This window comes from Prunus mume, linkage group LG1 (assembly GCF_029339155.1).
Source record: "Prunus mume cultivar Tortuosa linkage group LG1, ASM2933915v1, whole genome shotgun sequence".
In the NCBI taxonomy this organism is placed as follows: domain Eukaryota; kingdom Viridiplantae; phylum Streptophyta; class Magnoliopsida; order Rosales; family Rosaceae; genus Prunus; species Prunus mume.
This window is the reverse complement of record NC_142698.1, coordinates 27,310,985-27,329,912: the sequence shown is the minus strand read 5'-3', so window position 1 is coordinate 27,329,912 and position 18,928 is coordinate 27,310,985. Positions and strand designations below refer to the sequence as shown.

The 18,928-nt window shown below is 36.3% G+C and overlaps 3 protein-coding genes across 4 annotated transcripts; 2 read left to right on the top strand and 1 right to left on the bottom strand.

The window, feature by feature from the left end:
* Positions 1-9,058: 9,058 nt before the first annotated feature.
* LOC103325377 (NAC transcription factor 56-like) lies at positions 9,059-10,654 on the top strand. Its single transcript, XM_016797355.2, has 2 exons — positions 9,059-9,628; positions 9,726-10,654. Exons 1-2 carry the CDS (start codon positions 9,445-9,447, stop codon positions 10,112-10,114), a joined length of 573 nt encoding a protein of 190 aa, XP_016652841.2. The 5' UTR covers positions 9,059-9,444; the 3' UTR covers positions 10,115-10,654.
* A 151-nt stretch (positions 10,655-10,805) lies between these two features.
* On the bottom strand, positions 10,806-15,266 carry LOC103325043 (syntaxin-71). 2 transcript variants are annotated; one of them, XR_016123235.1, is made up of 10 exons: positions 14,994-15,266; positions 14,786-14,911; positions 13,184-13,346; positions 12,993-13,078; positions 12,771-12,839; positions 12,645-12,689; positions 12,466-12,528; positions 12,287-12,363; positions 11,786-11,883; positions 10,806-11,152 (listed from the first exon to the last, which is right to left on the bottom strand). XR_016123235.1 is itself a non-coding variant. In XM_089043994.1 (8 exons), exons 1-8 carry the CDS (start codon positions 15,147-15,149, stop codon positions 12,283-12,285), a joined length of 789 nt encoding a protein of 262 aa, XP_088900120.1. In that variant the 5' UTR covers positions 15,150-15,266. The 2 variants fall into 2 exon arrangements, 1 of the variants encoding a protein (XP_088900120.1); XM_089043994.1 differs by lacking the exons at positions 10,806-11,152; positions 11,786-11,883 and having other exon boundaries at positions 12,283-12,363.
* A 2,161-nt stretch (positions 15,267-17,427) lies between these two features.
* LOC103325369 (NAC domain-containing protein 62-like) lies at positions 17,428-18,144 on the top strand. Its single transcript, XM_008227535.2, has one exon. It carries the CDS (start codon positions 17,428-17,430, stop codon positions 18,142-18,144), a length of 717 nt encoding a protein of 238 aa, XP_008225757.2.
* The last annotated feature ends 784 nt before the right edge of the window (positions 18,145-18,928 follow it).

The following is an 18,928-nucleotide window of genomic DNA, read 5'->3' as shown; positions in this document are numbered from 1 at the left end:
TCATGCTTGAATTATCAAATATTTTAGACATGATAACTTCTATTTTTTGTTACAAGGCGGGTGGGATGACCCAAAATCCCAAAAAAAATCTAATAAAAAACATTTCGGACCAATGCCCCGCCTAAAACATGCGCAAATTGTATTAAAAGTACACTAGTGAAAAGGATTGGCAGATTAATGAATTTTTCGTATTGGCAAGGGATGTATATATATGGGTTCGAAATCAATACAATTTCACCAATTCTGTATCCAATCTAATATAGATTGGATTCTGATTTTTCCAATTCGATCACATTAGAGGTTTAAATCTATTCCGATACGATCCAATTGATACTGAATTAGATTGGATTGGATTATCGGTTTTCATAATGAAAAAAATATAATAATGAAATATTTGTTATAAATATATGGGAATGTGGATGACTACCATAACATCCATTATCTCCACATTTTCATATATGTAACCTATGCTCTTATTGTTGTAATTAGTAACTATAATTTATGGGTTAAATACCTATAGTTGTAATCCTATAAATAGGTGCTTATCAAAGATGAATGGAATAAGTTTGAGAGAACAAATTCTCTTGTCTTTCTCTTCCTCTTATTTCTCTACAAATTCCCCTAGTTATATAATAATATGAAACATTTATCATCAAGTTTAATATAATCAAACATTTTAACAGACGTAAACGTAAAATATAAATAAAATGTTAGAGAAAATTATTTTGATTTTATAATATATTAAACATAACTCCATCAAATTACTTAAAATGTTTATAACTTTCTTAATGAAAATTACCTAATTGAGCACAATAAGCATAAAACTAACTAGATTTGATTGGATATTGGATTGATTGGATTCTCACAAGCAAATCCGTAATCCGATCCAACATGTCGGTTTTAAAAATTAGGGATCCAATCCAATCCACCAAATCATCAAAACCAATAAAGTTTAGATTAAATTGAATTAGATCGATTGATTTAGACAAACTGAATTGGATCTTGCACACCATCTAGAGACCAACTAAACATCTCTCACACCACAAATACTCATCAAACAACAGATAATGTAGGTACTAGACACTTACAAGTCTGCAATTAATCCGTAGAATCTCATCGAGAACCAAACCTAGCACGGTTGCCTAGCAGCCCTAGTGCACGCCATTTTGCCCGTTTCTACCTTGTCGTAGCCTCTCATAATTTTTAACAAACAATTTGCTCCTATAGCATACCTTGCTCAAGACGGCATCAATGGAACTTTTGCTATCTCTTTAACGTCAGTTTAGTTAGAATATTATATTTCATTCACCCCCGTCTCCGAATTTTTCAACATATTTTCTGTAGTATAGTTTTCTTCGGACTAGACATTCTAGTTATAAACTTTCACTAGGGGTAATTATTTTATTAATATAGGTCAAAATCATTTGAAATTAAAAACATAAAGTATCTGGTCTTAGTAATAATTAAACTCGATCAACTTAAATAAATAATTAAGATTAAACGTGATCGACCAAAAATATTCAACTAGAATCAAATAATTCACAAATATTAATAGCAATATATTTTCTGTAGTATAGTTTTCATACATATTGCATAGATTTTTTTTATGCGACTATAATAGCACCGCATGGCGTGGGAGATGTAGATAATAGCACCACACCGTCAGGATCAATGTAGGAAAAGGGAAAAGGCTGTTTACGGAGGTTGTTACGATGGAAGATGCATATGCACTTTCCAATGTGTAGAGGATCTAAAATACTATGATCACTACTCTATTAATAAACGGCTCCCTTTACAGTTTATGTTCTTTGTCAACTATATTATTATTAGGATGACTCCTTTTACAGTATGTGTTCTTTGTATTCTTTTCTTTTATTGATCTAATATAATTATATCGTCCTTTTATCATAAAGGAATGTATTCTTTGGATTGAATTTACTTTGCTATACATCCTCGAGAATTGGCAAAAATGTACCTTATCCTTTTACAAATCTGAAGGGGAGATTCATTCTCTTGAGAATGTGTTGGACAAAAATATATATGTATGTAACGTTACATCCATGTCTGTGTTGACTGCTAATAGCTCATGAATAAATTGTTAGAAAATTTAATATGAGATTACTAAAATTATTCTAGTGGTCGAACAAAAATTAGAAAATTATTACATATCATGTGGTACCGGCCTTTTGTACGATGAGTTGCTTATTAATTCATAGACATGTGTCTTTTCTTCTTCTTTTTTGCTTAATGAGAAAAGGTCAACACAAAACCCCTTACAACACTCGTTGACCCATCTATCAAAGTCAAAAGTTGACACCACAAAGGTAGGGAGTGAGTATTCTCAAATATGGATAAAAAAATAAAAATAAAGATAAAAATAAAAATAAATAAAAAAGAAAATAAGAGAATTACTTAAACTGTAGTTAAAGCATCAACAATAAAAATATGATGTCATTGAACAACCCAAACGGGAAGGAGCAAAACAGAGACAAAAGGAATACAAACAGAGTTGGATCAAGAAACAGCTAGGACTCAACGCAAGCCTAGAACACAGCACATAACGCATGAAGCTGGTGAAGATGAGACTTCCACAAAACCATCAAAATTCAACTTGAAAAAAGAAAAAGAAAAAAGGTTTAGAGGGAAGCCATCTGACTGGATAATCACTCCAAGCAAACCACCCCCCTCCCAGCCGAAGCTGAAGAGGCAATGGACTAGAATTGACAGACCAATATACTGTGCTCAAGTGCGAGCCACCACCCTCAAGATTTTGTAGAATGAGAGCAAACTTGAGACCACTAGCTTGCAAATGAAGTCCATTTTTCACTGAACTAGATCCGGTTAGCAAACGTAAGAGCACTGTTAATTAGACTTAAAAGAAGAAATAGGATCATTTCTTCCCAAATTTCAAAAGGATTTTGTGACCTACGCTAAATTTCCAATGAAAAAAATGAGTTGAATCTTTAGTTTTTAATTTTTAAAGTAACATATATATGCTTCTCTCTCTCCTTCACCCCTCTCTTCTAACAACTTTCCCTCTTGCTTCTCTTCCTTTCTCTTCTAAAAAGAAAGAAAAAATTAATAAAAAAAGGTCTATAGGATTATAAACCATCAACTGTCCCCACATGCACGTTCGTAAGAACAAGATATAGCTTGACCTTTGATTCAGACATAAAAGGACAAACCCACCTAGGATTCGATCCCATAAACATTGAATAATTTATTAATCGATTCAAACAAGGTTCATAATCCTATGCTTTTATGCATGAGAAATAATTTCTATATATACAACAGCAGATAGAGTTTGAGTATTCATCTACATCGAAACAAATTAAGACCTGGGTTTCATCGTGCTGTTCTCATCGAAGATAGTTAAAGCTAAGTTTTTCCTGATTAATTTTTTTCATAACAAAGTCTTCTCTTAACTCTAATAGCTCAAGTGGGCATCGGTTTTTATGGATTTTCTTACTAAATTACTAGAATTATGGACCCCATGCCCATGCACGTATATGATGAAGAGAGTACGTAAGAGAGAGACTTGCAAGCAGGAAAGGCTCGACATTAGCAATTTATTTTTTGTTGAAGTTGTATATTACTATATAAACCAACAAATAAAACTATTTCATTTGATGCATCATACTTACTAATCATGCGTATTGTTGGCCATTTAATTATCTTATTATATAAAAACTCGCTCGTATAGTAGGTCAAGAAATGTGATTAGGTTCAACGCGATCATCAAATTTGGAATGAGATTGATGTTATACAAAGATTTCGAGATGAAATATTATGTGGCACCTCTCATATGTTTATGAAAAATTGACTATGAAAATACATGTAGCAATTGAACCATATATATATATTGGTTTTTGTGTGATCTTTTTGTTCCATAAATGCAACCAGTTATATATATTTGTCTCGATAAATTTTAAACACTGTTTTTGAATAAACACGAAGAGTAATAAGTTGAATAAAACAACAAATTTGAATTCATATATTACAGAATGTTTTCATGCCTTACAACTCTGCCTAATTATCTAAAAATATATATTTATACAGAATTAAAAATAATTTATATCGGACATGTTGATCATGAAGTTTTGGGAGAGGCTAGAGAGTGAGACGTCGCTCAAACCACAAGTAGAAACAAGGAGACTTTCAATGGCAGAAAGATACAGTTTTACTGTTTATGTTGGTGGCATTACTATGTCTTTGCACAAGTGAGAGAGGACAGCTTCTCCATGAAGCTTGGTTCGTGGAAAACTAAGTTGTGGAAGGCAAGAAGTCTTAAGAGCACCTTTTTGTTAATCCGATGTTGAAGATTTGGAACAATTAAAGACAACGTTGCATGCATTGACAATCTGATTTGTCACAATCTGAGTCCGGCCTGTATCCAGCCAATTTGGAGCACCATTGCGTTGAAAACAGATGGGAAGTGGTGTTTTTACCGCCGTTAAAATCTTTATTAATTCCAAGCAACAATGCAAAACAACAATCATAATAAATTATTAAAATTTTCTGGTAAATATTTAATTAACTATCAACAATTGTTTTGGCCAATGAGATTTTTTTTTTGGGGTGAAGAAACGGGCTAACGCCCAACAAAGAAATTAAACAATGGCTCAAGGCCTACAGACTTCAAGTAAATCTTCACTAAGAAATGACCTAATACTGTCAGGAGGGTCATGGAAAGTTGACAGACCCAACTCAAGACATGAACCCAATTCAGCTAGTTTATCCGCTACCATGTTGCACTCACGATATACATGATGAATAGAACAAACCCAGTTTTTGTTTATATAGTCTTGGCATCCCCACAACATAGTAGCAAGAGGATGAAGGTCTTCCACATTTTTGTTAAGCAGGTAGCAGGTGTATCACGGTCGCTAAGTCGACTCAAGCACAACTGCACTGCAACCTATATCCCAAGCAATTTTCAGTCCAAGATAGATGCCCCATAACTCAGCTTCCAAGACTTGTCCTACACCAAGATTGACATCAAAGCCTCTCATCCACTGCCCCATAACAATTTTTGCCAATGATATGTTTTATTTAAGGGTAAAGTGCCGAAAACCCCCCTTGAACTATAACGTTTGTCGAAATGTCCACCCTAAATTATTTTTTCAGCCAATTTCAGCCAATTTAGCCCTTATAATAAATTTTATTTCCAATTTAACACCTACCGTCAAGTTTTTCTACACTTCCATCCAATTTTCCATCAATTATAAGGGTATGTTTGTCATTTTACAAATAAAAAATAAAAAAAAATGTAAAAACAAAAAACAGTCTTCTTCATCCCTCTTCCCTAAACGAAAAAACAAAACCATGTATCCAAAATTGATAACCAAAAAACCATTGCAATGGATTGCCACATCATTGGTTGGGGAAAATGAAAGAGAAACAATATCTTCTCTAACCAAAAACGTTCACAGGTTTTAGCTTCACATCTGCACCATTGAAATGGAAGGTGACGATAGGGTCTTCGATTTCGGATTTAATCTTGTAGCAAAGCTGTAGTATGCCAGTTGGATCTTTGGTCACCTCTAGATGAACCGCCTTTCTAATTGCTGATTCAAAACTTTGCCGGTGGAGCAGGTGACGATGCAGAGGTCGGATCCTACAAAGTGACGGGTAGCTTAGCTTGCTTACTTTCCCTGACCTCTTGCTGGAAGCATCAGAATCAAAAGATTGAGAAGGAGGTGGAGTATGCAAGCAACCTTTGCTTTGGATCCAGAGATTGAGATGATGCCTTTGGATCCTAGTTCAAGATGCCGCAAATCTGGTGTGTTGTCTCCTTGAATAACGGCGCCAGAGATGGGCTTGAAGAAGGCATGGGTTAGGTCGAGGCCGCTAAAGTGATTTAAAATTTAATTATTTTAAACTTTTAAAAAAAATTTAAATTTTAATTGAAGTGCTTTAAAATTAAAAAAATTAAATTTTAATTGAACAGTGAGTCATGTGCCTACCATGTGACATGTAGACAGAAAATTGCATGAAATTGCATGAAAACTAACGGTAGCATGGGCTAAATTGACCATTTCAAATAATATGAGGGCTAAATTGGCTGAAAAAATAATTCAAGATGGATATTTCGACAATCAATATAGTTCAGGGGGTATTCGGTAATTTACCCTTTATTTAATTAACGTAGCTAATACAAAGTTGTAAAGGTTGCTCTCTCGTACACGAGGAGAGCTGTCACGTCAAAATTAAGGTTAGGGTTTTGTCTGTGCCACTCATCTCTCTCTGACTTTGAATAGGATCGTGGTGGGGTGTCTTCTCGGTGTGGTGGTTTGTAGTGGTGGTTTCAAGTTCGTGAGTTTCGATTGGAATTTGTCGACGTGGGTTCTTCCTTCACGTCAACCAAATCTATTCTCATTTCTTCTTCGATCAACCCTTCACACCTCTCATCCGGTTCTCTTGGGCATCATCTGGCTCTGGTTGTCTAGCTCTTATTGGCTTCGTCTAGTTCTAGGGCTCCCCCTCGGCACTAGTTGTTGTCTTTCTCGGATCTTGTATTGGTTGATAGGTCCTGTGTGGTCTTCATGCACTATTCTCTACTGTAGGGTTTGGTGGCCCTAAGATTTTGGCAAACGAGGGACCGTCACGTAAGGGTCCCTCGTTCTCTGGTGGTTTGGTGGTTTGATGGCGATGGTTGCGATAGAGCAAGCATCGCGAGGTGCCTGCTGGTGCAAGTTGGGGTTTCAGGTGGTTGGCGTCTAGATTGTTCTGCACTCTCTGTTCCTCTCTCGGCGGATTGTTTTATGCCAAGGCTCTGGGATTTGAGTGGTTTTCAAGAATCTACTATTTTTTAGCAATTCTTCTACATCGACGAGCTTGCTGCTAAGGTGTCAAAGGACAACCTTGAAAGTCTCCCAATTCTCCTTGATGTGTTTGCAGGAACGTTTGTGGGCTTGGCATCTAATAAACTTTCCCCTTATGATGTTCTTTGGTTGGAAGTTCATCAAGCTAAGAGGCCAATCTTGTTAGGGTCTTGTTTTATGTGTCTTTAGTTTATGTTTGGCTATCCTTTTGTTTTTCCCTTTTCTGTTGATCCCTTGTATCTATGCTTGGTCATATCAGGTTTTCTTTTGTTCTGAGTTGAAATTGGGTGCTTCTGTTTATTTTTGTGTTTCCTCCTCCGTGTTTCTCTCATATGACTTACCAAAGGACTATAAGTTTGCTCATAGACTGGTCTCTAGTTGCAATTCTTGTCGGAGATCTTTGTGTTAGTTTTCATTTTTGTTTTGTTCTCCAAAATGATATGAATCAACCTCTCTTGTTAGTCCATGACAACTTACATGTTTCTTAGGAAGGTTTTAACGATGTCATTGTATCTATGTACGCCTTTGGTTCTATGAATGAATTCTCTTTCTCTACTAGGTGTTGAAGCTGGCCCTATTGAATTTAAGTTTGTGATACTTCTGGCATGGGTTCTTCTTTCACTTTTATTTTTGTGTCTTCCTCCTCCGTGTTTCTCTCATGGTTTCTAGCTCTTTGTATAATTCTGTCTGCTACAGTAATAGTGTTATGTGAGTTTGTGTTGGTCCCCTCAAGGAGGACTATGAGTTTGCAGTTTCAGTATATTTTTCTCCTAACAAAAAGCCAAAGGTTTTATTTTTTTGGCTATATCGGAGTCTGGGCAATGCTGGTTTTTTTTTTTTTTTTTTGCGCAGTTCCAACCTTCTTCTATGGGTCTACTATGTTGGTAGTTGCGATTCTTGTCAGAGATCTTTGTGTTAGTTTTCATTTTTGTTTTGTTCTTTTATTGTAATGGTCCAAAATGATATGAATCGACCTTCTCTTGTTAGTCCATGACATGTGTGGTACTCTTTCCTCCCTTGAGGTTGTCCCATGCGATTTCCTAGGAAGGTTTTAACGAGGTCATTGTATCGTGTCACTCGATGTACGCCTTTGGTTCTATGAATGAATTCTCTTTCTCAAAAATGAAATATTTTACTCAAGGGAAAGATTTATATATAGAGGTTTTTAGTGATATACCTATTCTTAGCACTAATAATATAGATAAACCCCTACAGCATTGAATTTTTATAAACAAACCCAAAAAAAAAACCCAAAAATTGACAGCTGACCCTATTGAATTTAAGTTTGATTATTAAATTACTTTGATACCTTACTAAGTATTTTGGGTTTTTTTATGAGGTTTTGGAATGGGCTTGTTCTAAGAAATTGATGGCAGTTTTGTAATTTATAAGAAGTTAAAAGTCTCTTTGTAATGTTGTAAATAAGGTTTTGGGTATGTTTCTAAAATCCATTTCATATATGGATATTTTTATAATTTGAGCCCCTCTATTGGGTATAATAGTGAATCTCCCTTATAAATATTATTGTAGCAAAATTCTCAGGTAACATTATTAGTGTAGCAAATAGTCCCATTATATCGATACCATTTCAATATGTTGTTGATATTGTCTCATTATTTCGATGGTGAACATTCCTATATAGTCTTGATATGACCTAAATTAAGTATCAATATTCTGTCGATTTGCTACAGTAATAGTGTTATGTGAGAACTTTACTACAGTAATAATGAAATTAACAGTTTTTCCTTCTATTTAATTTGTTCAAAGGAAATCTATCCCCTAACAAAGGAGAAAAACTTAGTTAACTCTCCATCTCACAACATGAGAGAGAGACGGCAAGAGTGAGGATGTATTCCAGTTTCAAGTATATTTTTCTCCTAACAAAAGGGCCAAGGATGGTGGGTCATGGACCCATTTATGCTCATGCACCCAAATCGGAGCTCCGAGGCCTAGACTTGCAACTTGCTGTTTTTTTTTTTCTTTTTTTGCGTGCGCAACGTTCCAACTCTTCTTCTATCGCCTCAGCCATATTTTCTACATCATGTTATGATATGATGTGAGTCAACAACTATTAATATTCTAACAAGTAATCTAGACATAGTGGAGCTATAGTACGTAGATCCTGTGCAAAGTGAGTAAGGCAATTTTAAGACAGAGAATTTACCAAAACTCAGTAGAAACCAAGATAACTCTTCTTCTTTACAGCATGCATTAATCAATATATCCACATAAGCTACTGGTTTTTACCGTTTTATCAGCACGACTTTCTCCTCATGGAATATTCCATTCGGTATATCCATAAATGCATAATATGCCCCACATCCGAATTACATTAAGTTGGGGCCAAATGACCATACAATCCAAACAGGTTGGTCGAAGAATGTAATTCCAATATGAAAATCCAAAGGGGTAGCTGTCTCTCAGTCCCTTTCTTCAAGAGTTCAAACATTTACGTGACACCATCTTGTAAACTATATATCTCACGTAATGTCCACATCTGCATGAAAATTCCACATATAATGCCTCCACGCCACTTCCCTTTTTCCAATACCAACTGTTTTCGATTGATATTATCGTTGCTTCTGTTTCTTCTCTCATCATCCAAGAAACTCTGCTTTCAATGGAGAAAGTGTCAACGTTTCCTTCTTCGGCTTTGCAATTATTACCTCCTGGTTTCAAATTCCATCCATCTGATGAAGAACTCATTGTTCATTACTTGCGAAACAAAGTGATTTCGCATCCACTTCCAGCGCAGTTGATCACTGAAATCGATCTCTATAAGTATAATCCGTGGGAGCTACCCAGTCAGTTCCGCAGCATTCACTCATTTAATTCCTCAGAGGGGTTGATCCTTCTATAGCAGCTAAATATGTTTTTTTTTTCCTTCCTTGGTTTCTGCAGACAATGCTTTGTTTGGAGAAGATGAATGGTATTTCTTCAGCCCGAGGGACCGGAAGTATCCAAATGGGGTGAGGCCAAATAGAGCAGCAGCTTCAGGCTATTGGAAGGCTGCTAGCAGTGACAAGCCAATTCTCACCTCTCGTGGATTGAAGCGCATCGGGGTGAAGAAGGCTTTAGTCTTTTACACTGGTCGTGCCCCAAAAGGAGTTAAAACTGAATGGATCATGAACGAGTATAGACTGCTTGACAATACCATTAAACCATCAAGGTTAAAAGGGTCTATGAGAGTAAGTGGATATCATGAGATATTGAGATTGCATATATCCATATATGAATCTCAAAATATATGTATCTCAAAAAGATGGAGCAAACCACTTCGAGGGCCTTAGATACATATTAGTGTATCCAATACCAGAACCTCCTTGGTTAGGGCATAGACTTCTAATCAACTAACACAGTACTTTGTTTCACACTGTAAAAAATGCTAGTGTCAGTCACCCACGTGCATGTGACTGATAACCGTTGATGGGAGTGACCTCCATCAACCGTTTAGAGTTACCACACTCTAGCTAAGTCTTCACTCATATTTGTGAAGCTTATAGAAGGTTTTCATGCTAGCCTAGGCTCCCTCTTAAATATTGTTCCTCAAGATTCAAGATACTCAATCTTGTGCAGACATATCGTACTTAAATTTGTGAAATATCTATTTTGTTTTTTGATTGGAACACAGGTGTTTTTTTATCACTTGGTTATGTAGTTCGGATATCAACTTTGATAAGAACAATGTAATCTCAAAGGCAATTAAAAAAATGCTTCTTCTTGTTACAGTTGGATGATTGGGTACTATGTCGAGTTCAACAGAGAGGAAATAGATCAAAGAACACATGCAACAGTCAAGACAGCTATAGCACAGAATTTTGGAGGTACCTACCAAAAGTTGAGCAGACACAGGCTACATATGCAAACCTTCATGCTGATATTATCACCGATTTTCTATATAAAGACTGCCAACTATTAGCTTCCATACTTTCCGGTCAAGCTCCATCTCCAACAGAGACCAATTCAAGCGTGAGCTTTCAAGGGAGCAAAGATAGCTATGAAGTTCGTTCAAATAATATGGTAAAATCAACAATATCAATTTCTTCTTCGGTCATTGATTCCAACACACTAAAAATGAAAAGTACAGAAGAAAATATGAAAGAAAATCACTTTCCACTCATCAACAATCGAGAAAGCAAGAAAATAGATAAGAATCTTCTGCCTAGCATGAGACCGGCAGGCAACGCTATCAACTGCTACATCCCAAACCACTCCCAGTATGACCTACTCAATGCTCATCCAACCGATCCCACCAACTTTGAGGAGTTTAATGAAATGACCTTCCCAGGGACATACTTCGAGTAATGAAGTAAACTCTTTGCAGAAAGCTATGATCCTCAAAGAACGGACACAGTCAGGAGGCGATAGTTTCAGGCTATACAGCATGAAATGTAAACAAAGTGTACAATGCATGGTATGGATTGGCCTAACCGAATCAGTATTCTGTGTATTTTCTGTCTACTTAACTCTGTTTATGTGTATACGTGTCTTGTCCTCACAATACTGGTGTAATAAATAGTCTTATGGCTAGACATAAAAGCTTATGCTTGATCATGGGAAAAAATAAAAGAAAAAACTTTTCTGAAGCTGTTATGTAATGTAAAGTAGAATTCTCAGTAATATCGGCCATTATTATGTAAATTCAGTTCGTTATCCTTTCATGGTTTTATCAATTCTTTACTTATACAGAAAGCAAACTTGACATCGTTAAATACTTCTGCAAAACACTTTTCCCTACTCACAGTACGGATTATGGTCAAGATAACAGACTTTACGAAACATTTGTGTACCAATATAAACTGATGCTTAATAAATTAATGGCATGATAAGTACAGACAGGAATAAATGAACCTAAACTACAATTTAAATTCCATTTTATTGAGAGAAGAACCACTGAGTAAGAAACTATATAATAATCATCTTCAATTAGCCAAAACTAGTTTTGATAATTGAGGGCGTACTTGAACTTGCTAAAAAGTTATGAGGAAAGCCCAGGCAAGATATGGTCCAATAATAGCTGCTGATCGAAGCCTTCTGAATGCAATTTCATCTCAGTGCACTGCAATAGAACAGTAGAATTCATTTGCTAAAGGGAAGACAAAATTCTAAGTACAAAATTAGGAAATACAGTTCAATAGTAAATAATGATGGATAGACTATTTGGTCTGCAGGAAGTCATAACAGCAGACACCCATGAAAGATGTAGGAACAGTTCTAAAGCATATTCAGAAAACAGAACCTTTTCTTTTTAATTCATAAAACCGATGAAATATACGTGTCATGACTATGAAATCAACCTAATGACACTTAGTTGAATGTTTTATGAGACGTGTTCCAGAAGACAAATTCGTATATCAATTTGAAAGAACGTTTCAACTCTACAGCTCCAAGGAAGTACCTCTTAGCATTTGGGGATTATGAATTTAAAATTTCTGAGTACATGCACAGAGCGAGATACTTACTTGTATATATAGAAGGCGATTCCGAGAATTACACACAACAAAATAATGTCAATGCAGAAATTTCGGCTCGACCTCACCTGCAAAAAGGAAAACAAAAAAAAGCAAAGGTTCTAATAATTATAACCCTGCATGCATAATGTGAGAATTGGAACTGATCAGTAAGGTCAGCTTACAGATACCTTGTGAAGATTGTCCTTGAGCCTAACATTGTTACTCTTTATTTCCGATGTAACCTTGTCCACCTGTCAAGGCACCAAAACATCATCAGTAAGTATTGAACTTATAAAATGCTTGCAACATTATTTCTCCCAGATGTCATTGAGAAGACTAGGATTTCAGTGAGAGAATAAGCACTCACTTTTGTATCTATTTCATCAATTAGTGGGACTTGCCGATCCAATTCCTGAAAATATTGAAACAATGATCAATCTCTAAACCTTTCTAATAACAAAATGAAACAGAGGTATGTGAATCACATCCAAACCTCATTCATATCATGGGCCAAATTTTTCAGTGTTCCCAATCCTTCTGATATGATATCTAGACCTTCATCCTGCACAAATGACCAACTGAATCAAAAGAAGTGCAGAGTTATAGCATGCAAGAGCTAGAGGCAACTGTATTACTAAATGATTCTTCTCTCTTCTTTGTTGATCACAGAGCAAAATGTAAAAGAAACTAAATTAATTTAAAAAAAGTTACATACTTGTTTCATTTTACGCATTTCATACTCCGTCCTGAATTGATTTGATTCTTCGTTTTGCTGGAAAAAAGCACTGTCAAAGTTCCCATCTGATTGGTAAGGTAACACACTAGTATTAATAATCGAACAAAAGGCATTCATTGAAAAATATAACCACAAAACAAACAAAAAAAGGCATAAAAAACACTGATTACCTGATGAGTCGAATTTGATATTTTTATGAGACGCTGAAGTTGCCCATCCCCCAGCTTTTGTGGCTGCAGTTTCTGACCCATCTGGTATTTCTTGTATCCTCTCTGGCAGTGCAAGAACCAGATCATTGCGTGTTTCTAGGTCTTCTTTGGACAGCCCTTTAACCTGTTATTGTAAGGGATTAGAAAACAATTCGTGTTATGAACTTGGAGTTTTTCAAACGTTTTCAGGCTGCAAAACAAACGAACCTACACAATGCCACACTGGTGATAAAATCAACAAATCTAAGTTGAAAAGATAAAAGTCTAGTTGTGAGCATTTTAAAATATTGCCCATGATAGGCATGCATCCGCTTGTAATCAATTAATGATCAAGAGTTCATGCCCCGGCGTTGCAGGCTGATGTTCTCAAGAATTCTCTGAAAAAATGGTTATCGCAGTTAGATGCTACTACCAAAATTATTAAGAAAACCTAATATGGGTTGGTTACGTTTGCAATTTCAGTTGTCAAAGCAAAATCCTACATCAGTTGCCAAAAGGTGGTAAGTATACTTTTGAAGCAAGGTAACATATTAGGAGGTGGTGTCAATTGAGGGTAAAACATGAATAGGAGATACGAAATTGTAATATAGCCTTGAGGGAATTAACAAAACGAAGATGATATGAAGCCCTTAAGAACACCATATTTGCTCCAAGAATGCAGAGCTGGTAAAGTATGACAGAATAAAAGGCCTCCCAAGAAATTCATAGAAGCAAATACATATCAAGCAAGACGAGCAAATGCATGCCAAGTCATTAGAGCAGAGAAACTGATACATTCTAATCACCCCTTAATAATTCATCAAAATGGGGTTCTCTATCTGCTTGTTAATGCAGGACTTTATAGAGTCCCAATGCTTATGCCAATTGTTCCAGAATCAAAATTGTACAAAAAAGAGGAAATGCAATCTCCCTTGGGAGATATCTACCGAGGTTACAGTTGTCTCCTTTTAGCATAATCTCTAGACAACCGTATGCCTCCTCTCTGTCCTCCCTGACAAAAGTCTTGTACTTCCTAGTCAGTTCCTTCTAGATTCTGCTACAGTAACCCTATTTCTTTGAAGATGATTGTTTTGTTTCATTACTACAAGAAACACTCTTGTTTCCCTTATCTTGTGAATCATTTTCATTGATAGACCCACGGTAATGGTCCGGCTCAATCTACACCACTTTTCCAAAACCAAGATGCTATTGACCTTGGAAATAAAGCCAGCTATCAGATAAGAATATGACATGCTTATCTTGTGAATCATTTTCATTGATAGACCCACGGTAACGGTCCGGCTCAAACTACACCACTTTTCCAAAACCAAGAAGCTGTTGACTTTGGAGATAAAGCCAGCTATCAGATAAGAATATGACATCAATTTGGAGCTATTATCACTCAGTTTATCCGTACACAATCTCAATTGACCCCATCATCAGAATTAAATTTTCATAAAATGTGACCCACCAAATCATATCTAATCACACATCCTTCATAAAAAAGTCAGCTTGCACAAAACCAAATAAAAAATTAAAAAATTTCCTAAATTTAAAAATCAATAAACAGAGATTTGATTTCACCTTTCTCTGAGCCAATTTGCGCAGCTTAGGAATTTCCTCCATCAATCGAGCTTTGGTCCGACGAATCTCGACATTGGACGCCACAGCCACAGCCCGATTAGTCTCGGTCGCAGCCTTCTCGGCTTTCTGCACATCCCAAATACCACAAACTCAAACTTTTCCTGCATTTTCTCGGCAACCGAATGAGGAAACAGGAAGCTAAAAAAACCTGGCGAGTGGCTTGGATTTCGTCTTCGAAGCGAGCGTAGAGACGAGCGAAGGCATCGTCGCCGTGAGGGTTGAGGTCGTGCTGCTTCTCGATGTCGTACTTGTCGTATTTCTTGCATATTGAGTCGACTCGGGAGAGGATGTCGATGACGCTCATTTTCGTTTTCTCTCGGAGTGAGAAGAGAAGATCGCTGCGTTAGAGAGAGAGAGAGGGAGAGAGAAACTCTCTCGTCTCGTTCAAGCATTGCGTTTCTCTCTCTTTCTGCGCCTCTGAATTTTCGGACGGTTTTTTCCATTTTACTGGAGAACCAGGAAGTAAGGAAGGGCGCGACAGCGTGGACTTGGTCAACTGTCTTTTTGGCGGGTACACATCCCATTGGCCATTTTCGTCTTCCTACCCGCTTTTCTTTTTGGGGTCGAATTCTACCCGGTTTTATTTTTTATTCTTATTGCCATCTTGTTTTCCTTTTGTTGGGCTCTTATACCAGGCCCAAACTGGGCTAAGAACAATCAAAGTGTAATGGGCCTAGCTCTGAGATCCTATTTTTCAACCGTTTGATTATTTATTTTGAGATAAGTATCACTATAGAATTCTTGCAACGAACTTGGCCAAATCATTTTGAGAATGTAACCCAAAAAAAAAATTTCGGTTGAAGGGGGAACGAATCCATAAATTAAATTAAATTAACTAATAAAGAATACTTTGAGCCAACATTTGGCCTAATCTATCATCATCCAAAACGAGTGCCAAAGAAGTAGGAAGACATCAAAACTACACAAATCCAAAGACAAATTGTGCCCCATAATAACAGAACACGGTTCTAATCTCTAAGTTAAGTAATAGTTTGATGTTGACGTGGTAATTTTTTCTAGTATTTGCCCACACTCAACTTACTATAATTTTTTGCAAATTTAGCTAGACTAGCATTGTTGTTATGTATATATTAATGGGGCATTCTTCCTATTAGTTTTCATTCCTACCCATAATTGGCAGCATGGAAGCAAGATTTGCAACCTCATTTATGAATAACAAATTTATGTGAGCATAGTGTCATATAGGGGTTGTACGTCGGTTCGAAACCAATACAATTTAGTTAATTCGTATTCGATTCAATATAAATTGGATTGTGATTTTTTCAATCTAATCCAATCATATTAGATGTTTAAATCCAATTGATATTGGATTGAATTGGATGATCGATTTTGATAATGAAAAAGACAATAATGAAATATTAAACATTTATCCTTAGGTTTAATCTAATCAAACATATTAATATATGTAAATGTAAATACTAGAGAAAATTGTTTTGATTATATAATATATTAAACATAACTTCATTAAATGACTTAAAATATGCATAACCTTTTCAACTACAGATACCTATAAGAGCAAAATAAGCATAAAACTAACTAGAATGGATTGGATTTGATTGGATTGGATTCTCATAAGCAAATTCATCATCCGATCCAATCATGTCAGTTTTGAAAATTACGGATCCAATTCAATCCTCTAAATCATCGAAACCGATTGAAATTGGATTTGATTAAATTGATCTGTTGGTTTGAAATTGGATTGGATCTTGTACACCCCTAGTACCATAGGGTTATTTTTTATTATAAGGGATTCTTCTAATTAGTTGTCATTAGTATATTAATTCCAAGAATTGTAGTAGGAATTTAAAACTTCTACAAGTTTGAATTTCGTTTTATTTGGACAAAAGAAAGAAAAACGTAACCTTGTAAAACCTAAACAAAAGGAAGATATGAATTAAAAATATAAAATCCGGGAACAACACAAAAACAAACCAGGAACTTCTTTTTTTCTTTCCAAATCCTGTTTTCAGTTTAATTTTTAAATTCGGACACATCCAAAACTATTGGATTCTCAACCATTCAATGTACCACTCAAATGAGAAAAACAAGCAAACACAGTCATCGCGCGCCTTGGATCAGAGGCTGTGGAGAAGCTCATGATCCTACACGCTTTCCTCATTCCATATGGAAAAATCATGTTCCCGATTTGAAACTCCAAAGGCGTTGCTACTTTTTATTCTCCCATCTCCAAGTAATTTACATGTTTACTTATCAAGATACGTGTTACTTAATTAGTAAACACGTAAGAAATAAAAAATTATGTGTTTCTCGTTAAAATATGTAATCCAATACCCCTCAAAATTAGGGACTGGACTAAGAGAGTAATTACTCGAATTCTAATTCTAATTCCCTAATTCTCATATACCTAGGTTTTCTTTATTTACAACTTTTTCATTCCCAATAAGTAAGCATGTCTTCCTATTCCTATTCCTATATGGACTCAGGGATGCTTATAAATACCACACATCTCTTGCCCTAGCCTTCTTGTCCCATCAAAACCTTAAGCAAACAATAGAGAGAAACAAGAACTACTCCACTTGATCCATCATATATCAGCATTAATGGCTAATTCGCGTCATGTGTCGTTAGCATTCCGCTTCCAACCCACAGATCAAGAAATCATCCGTTCCATTCTTTACAAGATGGTGGTTGAGAGAGAGCCTTTGAACCCGTCATACAAAGGCATTGTTCATGACGAGGACCTCTTCGGCACCAAAGAACCATGGAAGATATGGGAAGATTATGGAATAGATCAACTCTATGATCAAGACTTATACTTCCTATGCCAGCTCAAGAGGTTAAACTTCAGTCGTTCACGTACCCATCGCAAGGTTGGCTGCGAAGGGTCCTGGAGAGGAGTAGTCTCCAAATTGGTTTACGATGGAAACGCTAATCCTATTGGTAGAATAAGAAAGCTTCGATATAAGAATCCAAAGTCGGAGCACCACGGTGGGTGGTATTTGGATGAATATAGCCTTTTTGTAGGTGATGATGGTCATGATCAAACTACTCCTGGTATTAATTTTGTGATTTGTCGATTGAGGAAGAATCATAGGTCCGGCAGAATAAGAGCAGGTGTTGATAAAAAGACCAACAAAGCACCACAACAAATACATGAAAATGAAAGTAAAAGAAAATCAATGAATGTGATTATCAATATTGATGATGAGGAAGTACCACATGGATGCTCAAAAAACGCAAGAACCCGAGAGAGCTTTAGAAAGAGAGGCTCCTTCTTCTCTCCAGAATTTCTCTCCTTCCCCACAGCCCTCTTTTGAGCAGTTGGTGGCTATGCCGCCGCCATTCTGGGCAGCACCTCTGCCACATATGGTGTGGCTTTTCCGCTACTCTCTTTTGTAGCTTTTCCTTTTCTTTTTTCTTCTTTTTGTTTTGGATTGCCCTTTCTCCCTTGATTTTCCAGATGTTGGCCCAGATCTCCTCCACATCTCCTCTCCCATTACTCTTCAGTCATTACACCTCTCACCCTCTTTTCCCCTCATCCACTCACCCCCATTAGTCCACTTCTCTCCCATCCCACAAAATCTCAAACCCTAAAATCCTCATATTTCCTTAGGATTTTCTTGGTTGTCTACTGGCTTGCTGCTGTTGCTTCTACCCTACCACCCATCCCTATATCTAAGATTTTGATATGGAGGTGTGGCTCTATAGTTTAATGATCAGATTTGACCAATACCTTGAACGCTTGAACATGATGCATGTTGGTGGCTTTCTTCCCCCAAACCCACGCTATACAGATCCCTTTTGTTGGCCCCCATGGACCTTCTTAATTGCTTTCAACAGAAATGCAACTTTTTGGTGGAGTTTTTTATGCAAGGCCAATTGGAGATTGAAGCTAAGACCTTGAATATGCTTGTGGAAGTTTTATAAAATTTCGTAGCAGCAAATGAGAGTAGTCTTTCAACTCAAGTCAACATAAGTTACAATCCCGTCAAAACTGTGTTGCTGTGAGAGAATGAATATTTGCAGACTTTCCTGGTTTTTCCTCAAGGCATGCGATATATGGTTGGAAAACTAAGACAAAGAGCTACAATTTACATATTG